Source organism: Mizuhopecten yessoensis, unplaced genomic scaffold, assembly GCF_002113885.1.
Source record: "Mizuhopecten yessoensis strain PY_sf001 unplaced genomic scaffold, ASM211388v2 scaffold7901, whole genome shotgun sequence".
Lineage (NCBI taxonomy): Eukaryota > Metazoa > Mollusca > Bivalvia > Pectinida > Pectinidae > Mizuhopecten > Mizuhopecten yessoensis.
In genome coordinates, this window is record NW_018407279.1 from 228,371 (window position 1) to 241,552 (window position 13,182).

The 13,182-nt window shown below is 35.6% G+C and overlaps 1 protein-coding gene across 2 annotated transcripts; it reads right to left on the reverse strand.

The window, feature by feature from the left end:
• Window positions 1-4,548: 4,548 nt before the first annotated feature.
• Window positions 4,549-12,670, reverse strand: LOC110454491 (ras-related protein Rab-3A-like). 2 transcript variants are annotated; one of them, XM_021503998.1, is made up of 8 exons: window positions 12,555-12,670; window positions 10,798-10,954; window positions 9,787-9,847; window positions 9,363-9,423; window positions 8,886-8,960; window positions 7,537-7,629; window positions 6,027-6,131; window positions 4,549-5,288 (listed from the first exon to the last, which is right to left on the reverse strand). In XM_021503998.1, the coding sequence occupies exons 2-8, from the start codon at window positions 10,931-10,933 to the stop codon at window positions 5,199-5,201; spliced, it is 621 nt and encodes a 206-aa protein (XP_021359673.1). In that variant the 5' UTR covers window positions 10,934-10,954; window positions 12,555-12,670; the 3' UTR covers window positions 4,549-5,198. The 2 variants fall into 2 exon arrangements, with proteins under 2 accessions (XP_021359673.1, XP_021359674.1); XM_021503999.1 differs by having other exon boundaries at window positions 5,201-5,288; window positions 6,027-6,093.
• Window positions 12,671-13,182: the final 512 nt, after the last annotated feature.

The window sequence follows — 13,182 nt, forward strand, 5'->3', positions numbered from 1 at the left end:
GCTCAACTGGCCCGAAGGGCCAAGTGAGCTTATGGCATGATGCGGCGTCCGTCGTCTGTCCGTCGTCCGTCCAGCGTCAACTTTTTACTTTAAACAACTTCTTCTCAGTAACAAAAGGCCTAGTTGGATGATATTTGGCCAGAAGCATGCTTGGATGAAGGGCTACCAAGTTTGTTCAAATAAATGACCATCATCAATTTTCAAGGTCACAGGGGTCAAATATGTTAAAATCTTTAAACAACTTCTTCTGAATAACCAAGAGGCCTAGGATGATGATATTTGGCCAGTAATAGCTTGGATGAAGGGCTGCCAAGTTTGTTCAAATACATGACCTTGCCTTATATTCAAGGTCACAGGGGTCAAATATATTAAAATCTTTTAAACAACTTCTTCTAAATAACCAAGAGGCCTAGGGTGATGATATTTGGCCAGTTACATGCTGGGATGAAGGGCTGCTAGAATTTTTCAAATAAATGACCTTGACCTATATTCAAGGTCACAGGGGTCAAATATGTTAAAAACATTTAAACAATTTCTTCTGAATAACCAAGAGGCCTAGGGTGATGATAGTTTGCCAGTAACATGCTGGGATGAAGGGCTACCAAGTTTGCTCAAATAAATGACCTTGACCCACTTTCAAGGTCACAGGGGTCAAATATTATTAAAATCTTTAAACAACTTTTTCTGAATAACCGAGAGGCCTAGGATGATGATATTTGGCCAGTAACATGCTTGGATGAAGGGCTTCCAAGTTCGTTCAACTAAATGACCTTGCCCTATATTCAAGGTCACATGGGTCAAATATGTTAAAATCTTTTAAACAACTTATTCTGAATAACCAAGAGGCCTAGGGTGATGATATCTGGCCAGTAACATGCTTGGATGAAGGGCTACCAAGTTTGCTCAAATAAATGACCCTGACTTATATCCAAGGTCACAGGGGTCAAATATGTTTAAAACCTTCAAACGACTTTTTCTGAATAACCGAGAGGCCTAGGGTGATGATATTAGGGCAGTAATATGCTAGGATGAAGGGCTACCAATTTTGTTCAAATAAATGACCTTGACTTTAATTCAAGGTCACAGAGAGCAAATGTGTTTTAAACATTTAAACAAATTCTTCTGAATAACCAATAGGCCTAGGGTGATGATATTTGGCTAGTAGCATGCTGGGATGAAGGGCTATACAGTTTGTTCAAATGAATGACCTTCATCTTTTTTCAAGGTCACAGGGTCAAATATGTTCTTAACCTTTAAACAACTTCTTCTGAATAACCAAGAGGCCTAGGATAATGCCAGTAACATGCTGAGATGAAGGACTACCAAGTTCAAATGAATGACCTTGACATATATATTTTAAGGTCACAAGGGTCAAATATGTTTAAAACCATTGAATGACTTCTTCTTAATAAGCAAAAGGCCAAGGGTGATGATATTTGGCCATTAACATGCTGGGATGAAGGACTACCAAGTGAATGACCTTCGCCCATATTCAAGGTCACAGTGGTCAATATATGTTTAAATCTTAAAATGATTTGTTCTGTATAACCAAAAGGTCCAGGGTAATGATATTTTTCGAGAAGCATGCTGGGTTGGAAGAATATAAACTCTGTTCAACCTAATATTATAATGTCCTTGTTCGACATTCAAGGTCACAGGTGTCATATATTTAAATCTTTTAATAGGTTCTTATGAATGAAACACTGATATTTTGCCTGTAACTGTATTTTTAGTCCACTTATAGGGTTACAAGTGTGAGATTAATACCAGGTGAGCGATGCAGGCCCATTGGGCCTCTTGTTTTCAAATTCTTATCCTTTGATGACATGACAAGTATTGCATTTCACTTAGTTTACAAGCTGATTTCCACATCACATCTAAACAATAAAATAAAGCTACCAGTACCTATGATTTAACTCAGGTGACCGCTAAGGCCCTTTGGCCTCTTGTATTTAGCTGATGGCTTCCTGGGATGGAACCCAACAAAGTTTGAGAATGAAAATGACCTTGACCTACTTTCAAGGTCACATGTGTCAAATGTGTCAAACACTTCAAACGACTTCTTCTGAAGAACTAAAAGGTATGGAATTTTCATATTTGATTGATGGCTTCCTGCGATTGAGCCCAACATAGTTTGAGAACGAAAATGACCTTGACCTACTTTCAAGGTCACAGTGGTCAAATATGTCGAACGCTAAAAATGACTTCTTCTGAAGAACTAAAAGGTATAGAATATTCCTATTTGGCTGGTGGCTTCCTGGGAGAGAGATTTTCAACTTGTTCTAAAGAACACCAATAGCGACGCCTCCAAACTCGGCACATGTTGCCTTTTGTCCCACCTTCAAGGTCACAGGGTTAAACGTGTTAAAAGAACATTACAGTTTCTAAAGTCTTATGTGTAGAAAAATGATAAAATGCTCTGATAAAGGAATACCACTTATGATGAAACATTGCATTGATATATGTTGAAAGCTTTAATTATTATGACTTACTGTAGGGATCCATAATGTAATTTATCGTATTTTAGTACGGTTTGCTCTGATGAGGTACTTTAGATGAAAAACTGTCATGATTCTTTTTTAAGGAACGTTGTATCAGTTGTCAGATGTGTTGAAAAAATCAGATGTCTGCCAAAGATACACGAAGCCTATAATAACGATATGTGTCCAATATGCCTCGATGAAGGGTAAACAACCTTGACAAACTTTTGAGGTAATATGGGTCAAATGTGTAAATATAGATTCATGATAGATAATTGTAACATATAGTTGTTAAATATTTTATTCACACTGATATCAAAATTGGTCTAAATTGCAAAACCTCTGCATTAGTACAGAAATACTGTATACAGTCGCACAATTAGACTTATCAAACTATAAATAGTACAGAAATACTGTATACAGTCACACAATTAGACTTATCAAACTATAAATTATGTTCGTGCGGCAATATAATTCTTTGAAACATCTTTACTATCATCCTTGAAATTGCTATCCCTGCAGGTTGGGGATCGAGAAAGGAACATACCTGATGTCGCACACTGTATTTTATCGCAAGAGGCGACTAATGAGGGAACCCCCTGCAGAATTGGGGATTCCTTTTTGTGCCCTCTACTTGGTAACACAAAAGCGACCAAAATAAATCTGCTGCATCCATTGCAATATTTGGGATTTTTGTATTTTTCTCTACTTCTAGGTACCTTTTATTTCCTATCGCCTTGTCAAATTGTTTGGCAATATCTCACGTTTGGCTTTGAACATTGGCCCAATTGAGGAAGGCAACGGGTTTTGTCCCCAGGCCGAGACATACCAAAGTCCTTAAGATGGTAGTTGTTATTCCTTGCTTAACTTTCTTCAGCATTTGGGGAAATGACAATAACTGGTGTACCCGTTGTCAGTATAATGTGACCGGGTGGAATGTTGTGCTGTGTGCCTTCGGCATGGTATTTCAATGAGGTAGCACTATAACGTCGGAATCGAATCCGCGCTATCACAAGGAGATAGCAAAACCACCAATATACCGTGCATCCGGTACACATACACAACACATTGTGGCACGTCCTTAAAAGAAAGAACTAAGCAATTTGACCAATATAATATCAAAACCCATTTTCAGGAGGTAGATGTGGTATAATTGTCAAAAGTCGCTGGTGATCACGGTTTCAAGGCACAAACAGGGCATGTCGCATGCATTATATAGTATTTATATGTTTAACGTACGGTCGGTCACCCATCCAATAGGTCCTCCCTATGTATCAATGCACCTTCCCTAAACAACGGGAACTGGCCTTACATGTACATGATCACACAGAATCCCACCGCTGCCACCAAATGTAACGTGCGGCCGATCACCCATCCAGCTACTGACCTCGCTCGACGTTGCTGAACTAGTTAGCGGGTCCCCTGATTATACCCCATCACTGGAATAGCTAGCTTGCCAGTAAGGGCAGTGATTTCCCCTCATATTTCTTAGTTGTTACACATGTAATATAATATAGAATTAGCGGCTACCAGTTATGATGTTGAATGTCCTATTTACCAACCTGTAAACATACATGTTTTCACATATTTAAAACGATATATAAATTTAAAATGTTTCAACTTTATTGAATTATAAACATTTATATCGAAAACATATTTAGGTGTGATGTAACAATGTCTATTTATGAACAATCCTTGATTTATCAACACAAGTGGCGACCTTCCGAGATAACACACGTATACACAAATATTCACTCTGTGGATGGGAAGGAGTAATACAAGATAACAGCGAGATACAACGGTATGCACACATATCTGTACCGTATACATATATAAATATTAATGCATTGAGAAATTGAATTACTGAGATCGTTAGATAAACAATAACATGCACTGTATTAAACACTCGTGCTACACTGTACATATATTATCGGGGATAGCCAACGAGTGGCGATCAATAATGAGCTGTATCCATTCGAATGAGTAAATGGTACAGTACTGGTATGGTATTCGAACTTCCGCACATTTTGTATGGCAAATTTATTTGCTATCGCTCAATATCATTTTCACTGTAACCCTATACATTTATATCTGTTATGACAATGCGATATTTAACCATTCACAATGAAAAGTTTAACAGAGTCGTCAATGTTCTAAACTCCCAATTTAAAAGTTTTGTAACAACATGTAAATTCTATTCACTGTAACCCTATATATTTCTATTCTTTGCAACACTGCATCATCTGAAAAGTTGAACAGAGTTGTAAAAGACCTAAACTCCTACTTAGAAAGTTTTATAACAATATGTACTTTATTCACTGTAACTCTATATATTTTGATAGAAAAATTAAAAGATTTTTTCGACCAATCAGATTTGAGTATTTGGTATGAGACAAAGAAAAAATAGTTAATACAAGATATATTTATATACTATTCACTGTAACTCTATATAATTCGATTTGTTATGAAACTGCAGTATACAACCATTTCCTTTTTGACAAGTACAACAAAAATGTCAATGTTCCTGAAATTCTTGTAGTTTCCCGTGGCGGTATGAGGGGTAAGCTCCTCTGGCGTTATGTGGGGTAATCTCTGGCAGTATGAGAAGATACTGTCGGAGTTCTGTGACCAGTAGAAAAACAGTGTTTCTGCAGTAGTTGTGTACGTCTGTGCTGGTAACTGAGTTTGAGGATGAAATGTGGCGGGTTTTCTATTGTGTCAGCTCAATATACAGTCCAAACAGCCAGTGGGTTGTGTTTCTTTTGGTTGAGATAGTTGTAATGACGTCGCCTCGGTAGATTCAGCAGCCTGTCCAACAGAGTAAAGAAAGTCGAAAATCACTGATGAGGAGAATACTATAGATATAAACAAATATGGACAAAACTGTAGATTTATGTCAAATGTCTTCACAAAGCTGACAAAGTTGTAACCTGTTGTCACAAAAGTTGATAACTTTGTGATACTTTTTTTTACCGTTGCCAACAAAGCTGAAAATTCTGTAACTTCTTACATGAAGTTAACGATATTGTTTAGTAACTTGCAAAAAATCACAATAGTATTATGCTGTTATTTCAGTTTACAACAAAGTTGACATTACCTTATTTGTTATAAAATTTCACATTATTTATATGTTTTGTCGTGAAAGTACATACTATTAGATATAGTTATAAATTTGATAATACTGTTATATATTGTTTCTAAAACTGATAAATCTATTAAACCTTGTACAATTGGACAATATAGTTATATAGTGTTGTAGAAATAAAAATTGGCAATACCAATATAAACTGTAATAAAAGTACGGCAATAAAAGATGACAATATTGTTCATAGTATTGACAAAGTTGAAAACAATGTTATATAATGTTTTAAAAGTTGAAAAAACTATTAAACATTGTTAAATATTGGATAACATTGTTATATGGTGTTGTTTTTTAAATTGAATTAGCAGTAGAGTAACAAAAATAGTCAATATTGTTACATAGTTTTATAAAGGTGAAAATAATGTTATACCGTATATTGCCATAGAAGTTGACAATGAATTTACCTGTCGTTGAAGGACCTCTCGGATGAGTCTGTTGAATGGCCGGTTCACATTGAGACCCGTCTTGGCGCTGACAAGGTAACACCTTAGATTGTGATTATCTGCTATCTGGTAATTCAAATTAAGAACAAGTCCTTTTTACCTTCTCTTTATACTAAAATTTACCAATCTTATCATTAGGTCATTAGTTTTCAATTTAAACCACTTCGATAAAATAAGTCCCTCCCAAACAAGCGTAAGTCAATATACTGCATTGGAACGCTATACCTCTAGAGTCTTCGACAATACGTCAATGTGGCATAGCAACACGGCTTACTAACGCACAAGTTCCAGCTTCAATCTTATTAAAATAATCACATTAAAATTTTGACGTTTTATTCGTGTATGACGTCTGAGTAAATTCTGATAAGCGATACGTTAGGTAGAGCCATAACAACACTTCTATTATGTTACCGGTGACCTTGACCTTAGCCAATCTGTAAACAAACGAAGTCGCTAGATTGGTGAATATTGTTCATATATAGTAACGACTAGTTCCCTGAAACACAAACTCATTTGAGATATAAACTCTTATACATAGCATTCGTATATTAAATTTGATTAAAATTTGTTCCCTTTAACGAAGAGCGCTGGCATGTTTGGTCATGGTCAACCACTCCTGTCTCTAATGGTTAGATACTCACCAGCCTGAGCGAACCTCTACACCTCATGCTTTCTCGAATGGTTAGATATTTACCTGTTTGAGCCCAAATCAATCCCAACAACCTCTTTAGTGGTACGATTATTTCCATTTTAAAACCATCTAATTCCCTCATGATCACTCTAATGGTTAGATTATAATTATTAACAATTTGAGCTCACCGCAACCGTTGACGACCTCTCTAATGATTAGAGTATTACCCGTTTGAACCTACCTCAACTCCTCACCAAGTTTCCAATTATGTCTTTGCGTATTGCAGAGTTATCTTCTCTTGTGAGCAGGTATTGATTGGTACGTCATTGGTTTGTGTGAGAAAATTACGTCGTTTTCTCAAAAATTCATGACGTTACTCTCACAAACAAATGACGTAACAATCAATACCTGCTTACAATAGCAGATAAATCTGCAATACGAAAAGACGGAATAGTTATGTATTGAATAGTTTGAGCCCAATCGACACCGCTCACGTCATCTTTCATGGTTAGACACCTTCAAGTTTGAGACGACCTTGCCAGGTTAGACACCTACCATTTTGAGACGACCTCGCCACCTCTCTAATAATGGTTAGACACCTACCATTTTGAGACGACCTCGCCACCTCTCTAATAATGGTTAGACACCTACCATTTTGAGACGACCTCGCCACCTCTCTAATAACGGTTATACACCTACCATTTTGAGTCGACCTCGCCACCTCTCTAATGGTTAGACACCTACCAGTTTGAGACGACCTAACCACCTCTCTAATAATGGTAAGAGACCTACCATTTTGAGACGACCTCGCCACCTCTCTAATTATGGTTAGATACTCACCAGATTGAGGTCCTTCGTCACCTGCTCCTGTTGATCGCTCTGACATAGGTCCATTTTGTTACCTACCAGCACTACCTCTCGACATTTTTGATCCTGCAAAACACCATACCAACCCGGTACCAACGAGTTAAAAGGCTTTGGGACGAGGGACTTATTCACAAACTTTAATACGATATGAAATCAAGAATGTGCCATTCGAATGAGTTAACCTTTATCTTAGCAATTCATATTGGTGTTTATTTCAAACGATATCAATTCCAAATGTTTTTTACGGATACTGGAGTCTTTCAAATTAGTGAATGACAAAACTAAGTTTTGCTGACGACACTTGATGTGGACCTGGCATAAATCTTTAAATAAATGAAACATAAAATATCTCTTTGTCTAAGATCACTTTTGTCGAAATTATAACTTTAGAACGAAAGGAGTCCAACTTTTTGCTTCTCATTAATCAAGTAAATATACATTATAGTGGAAATTTAATGATTTCCCGTTTACTATCACATATGTGTCACAATAATGGCCATCCTCGATATCCACGGGTTACGCTCACTTTCGCTCTTTACACCCCTGGAATATGTCATAGCAAAATTGAAGGCACGAAGATAGCTGTTTGATTGGTCTCAGGTAAATAAACCTGACCGATCGGTAGACTGATACCTGTCCTTTGAAGATTACAAAGGAGAGACGCCCGACTTTAAAGCCTGTCAATTTTTACCGTTACGTGACCGCGATATTCTTTTGATGTAAATCAAAGGATCGAACTAGTCTTCTTGTCTCATCAACGAGATGGCGCACACCGAGCCTTCGATTTTGCTATGACATATTCCAGGGACGTAGAGAGCAAAAGTGAACGTAACCCATGGATATCGAGGATGAATTATGGCAGGATAGCAATATTGTTGCGAAGCACAAGTGAGAATATAAGTTTGTCATAAAAGTGAAATATATATGGTATTCAACTGTAAAACCATCAGATTTTCTAAAACAAAATTTAATTCAGTCTTCTTTTACAACGACGAACAAAACCGTCATTTTTGGCGTCAGGTTGCAATGACTTCATGTTTGACAACAAGGCTGCGCGCCATTTTGAATGGGTTGCTCAACGCAGTTCTACCGTTTTCTGATATCATGCGGTGAGATTTGCTTACAAAGATGTATCAAAACAACCCCTTTTCCTTCATTCGCTTCGTCGGAGTCTGAACAGAAAATCTGATGCTTTGAATAAAATAAAAAGAAAATGCCATTCTGAATGGTCAATTTTCACAGTGTGAAAGACAAATATTTTAATCGAGTTAATATATTTAGATGTTTCAATGGAAAACAATGTAATAAGATAGAATATTTACCCGAGCTGCGATGATCCAGTCTGCCAAAGCATTAAAGGTCTTTTCATTTGTGACGTCATACTGGATGATGACACCCTGAGAAGTTTGAATTCATGGAAATATAAACTAAAATGAAACATGTTTTGTGAATGAAAATATCTTGGTTTTGAAGAGGGGTGTACTTATTTCAATATACGTTTTGATAAACATGTAACCATGTAATAGCACTATACATCACCTTGGAATGAACTTCAATGAATCTGAATGAATCGATTCTTCTAAATGGATTTAATTAAATCTAATTTCTTAGTTTTGACTAAAAAGATATTTAGACAGGGAAGTTTTTTTCCGTGTAAGTAGGAGGATCGGGTACATATCTTTATTTTGTTTTGACCAGAGTAGACATCGTCCACATTCTGCTGAGCTGTGAGGTCACATAAGATTATAAATTTTCTAACGACAGGTTGCTAGGTCAGTAAGGATAGTGTCTTTACTCACATCAGCGTCTTTGTAGAGTGGTCCAATCAGGCTTCTCTGGTACGCGTGGCCAGCTGTATCTCTGTAGTCAAAATATCAACAAACATAAAGATAATAAAATTTAAATATAATGGTTTCCTTTTGTTACACAACTTTGTGATTTAATAATCTAGATGCTTGTTTTTTAAATGCTTTTTTTCGCGAGTTACCCATTTTCAGCAAAATTAGAAGGAATGTCATCCATCCTTACTGCAACACTATGTGTCATGGGCACTAGACAGCAAATCCATGAAAAAATAGATACCGCGAAAATGTCAATTTTATCAAATTCGCGAAAATTAAAGATCGCGTGAAAAGTTATTTACAATTTCCTATTATCATGGTAATGTATGTATACTGTTATATTAACTCGATCTTCAAATTATATTGTGTGATCACCACTTACATAAGTTTGAGATTCACAAGTTGATCAAGGACTTTTATTTGCTTCAGATAAATATCGCCGCCTACAACAAAAACAGTTATTAGACAACACTACACAGCACATAGCGTGTGGAACACAACCTACAATAAACCAAAGTGTAAACAGAACAACAATTCGAACTAAACATCGATTAAACTGGTGGAAACAAAGGAGATATTTACATTGCGACCATTGAACATTTGCAAGGAGAATAAGACCAGATACTCCGTCATGGTAGGCATCCTTTGCTTCGTTGACGACACCCGCCATTAAAATCTGGGTCAAATTTAAGTGACGTCCTCATAGCTTGAACCGGGGTAATGACAACGAAACAACAAAGCACACGTATGAGACTAATGAAAAAAATCGAACTTCATCAAACAAAACAAAAAGGAATAGCTTATTTTCCAATGGAATAATGATGGTGGTCGTGAAAGTTGCCCATAGTCTTCATCAACTCGCAAGGAGCAATGATATGTGGGGGTCACTAGTAGTATGCTACATCACCAGTAGTATGCTACATCACCAGTAGTATGCATCGTGCAACATAGTCTTAATGATTTTCCAAGATATAAGTGTTCCTTATATATATTTCCGTGATAAGTTATCCTGATTGGTTGCTCATTCCAGATGACTAGATTATATGTCATTTTGTATGATGTTTCTATTTGATGCAATTGTGCATCATTCTACATTCGACTACAAATTTTCACCTTGTATAGGTCATTGTATCTCACTCCATATTCAACTTTTAGTTTTTATTCTGTTTTTGAAATTATAACTGAACACGAAAAATAACTAATTCCGTCAATGAATAGATAGATAAATTAATAAATACACAGCAAATACAAAAAAAAAATCAATCAAAATTAATCAACTAAAAACGATCACTCGATCAATGTAGTTTTCAAAAATTGCAAAATTGTATTGTTTTCTATATTAAATGCCGTGATGAAAAAGAGTTGTTGGTTTCTTGTGACCGGATGTCGGTACCTCTGGTGTGGAAGTAGCCCGGATGAAAGTCCCCGTAGATGTAGCGCATAGATAATGACGTTTTTCCCACGGTGTTATTTCCGATCACCGCGATCTTTACGTCACGAGCGTGTGACTTTGGTCGGGGCTGTGGCATCTCCTTGGTAACTGGACAGGGCTAAATAATCACAATTGAAATGAGAATTAATACAGGCATTAATATTTGTACAGAATTTATTATTGGGCAATATCCCGTTTAGACTTATGATTGGTCATTATCAAAAAAAAAAAATGTCAGTTTACCCACATTGTACAATCAACCAACCAATCTCTTTATGTAGTCAGTTTACCATTTACAGACTAGGATATTGATGTAAGACATTTGATTAATTATATGACTGCCTACGTGCTATGGTGATTTCTAAATATTCTTTGAAAACAGGGTCTAGTCAGAGACGTATAAAGCCATGTGTTATATACGTCTCTGGTCTAGTAAAACGAACTAATTTTTGAAATTTATAATTCTAAACATATATATTCTAATCCGCATTAAAATCTAATATATGAACTAACGCATTTATAACAAGGTTATAAGGTTCTACAAATAATTTCATTTAGATTATTTCTTAGATTAAATAATTAGTTATGTGATAATTAAACGGAAGATATTTTCATTTGAAAATCTCTACCTTGTAAAGGTATAATAATTATTATATAATGACATCAGACATTTTTACTGGAAAATCCCTGTCTGATAAATAATTAATAAGATATGTATACAATGACATCAGTTACTTTTACTAAATGATCACTGAGTGAAAAAGATATAAGGAGATAGTTATAGAATAATGCAGGGATTTACACTATGAGACCTCTGCCTGATAAATTTATAAATACATATTTATATAATTACTAAAGACATGTCCACAAGAAGACCTCTCTTTGATAAATAAAAAAGAGATATTTATATAATTGCGAAAGATATGTCCACAAGAAGACCTCTCTTTGATAAAAAAGAGATATTTATATAATTACGAAAGATATGTCCAAAAGAAGACCTAACTTTGATAAAAAAGAGATATTTATATAATTACGAAAGATGTTTCCAAAAGAAGACCTCTCTTTGATAAAAAAAGAAATATTTATATAATTACGAAAGACGTGTCCAAAGGAAGACTTCTTTTTCATTAATAAATAAGTATAATTGTTTGCGACATTTTCCCCTGGCTGACAAAAACAATCAGAAAACATTTATAGAATTGCAAGAGACCTTTTCACTCGAAAACCACTGTCCGATATACGTATAACATTAAAGTAAGATACCTCATCTGATAACTTAAGACAGAGATATATAAATAACAACATCTGACATTTCACTAGAAGCCACCAGCCCTATATTTATATTTATATAATGCTTATAACATTGCAAGCGACAATTGCTGCAGACCATTCCTAGATGGATCATTCGGTAAGCATCTAAATAATTGAATAAGAAATGTATATAAGATATTTATTATTACAGTTTGACATATTATATAGAAGACAACATTTAAATCAGTCCATATTTAACATATGTATGTATATATATGAAGCTATTTATACACATTCGTTTACACAAGAAGTAGATAAACACAACGTCAGACAGCGGCGATCTACCTTTAACTCAGTCGTTTTAATTTTAAATAGTTACCTATTGGTAAACATCAGAACTGAAATGACTCTATATGGTAAACATATAGTGTACGTACCTAGTGCTGTAGTATATCCATTTTACGTACCTGAATTATCTGTGGTCAAGTCATCACCATACACTGTCACATGACCGGGGTTAGACACAAAAGTGAAAATGACGACATAGGCAACCTGGCTGATGATCGGTTATCACGTGCGTCAGGACCTCCTCTCGCAGTGGTCTTTTATCAGACAGGCACGGCTTATCAAAGTCCGGGTAGCAAATAGATAATATTCATCCCTGATATTTATAATACTAAAACATGTTGAATGTATCTAAAGCCCCAAATTGTTTTCTTTAATCCAGTTTTGTCAATAAATTACTTTGTGTATCACATAAATAAAATTATACATTCGTGTTGAGCATGCAGACAAAATAAACCAGAAATAGGAAATACTCTGCTATGTTGTTTTTTTGGCCGATAAATAACACAAATACATGTCTGATTCAAATGCCAGTGATCAAATTATGCCAAATTAAGACAAATAGATACGTCGGCTCCAGCACCCTATCCCGATACATGTTTTTCAGAAAACTGAAAATGAGTGGGGAATATATATGCCCCCAAGAGTTCTGGACTGTCGTTGGTGGTGAATAGCATCTTCGAATATTTCTATTGTCCCAACATTCTTGTTGTGTTAAATAACAAGCCGTTATCGAACGTAAACCCTTGC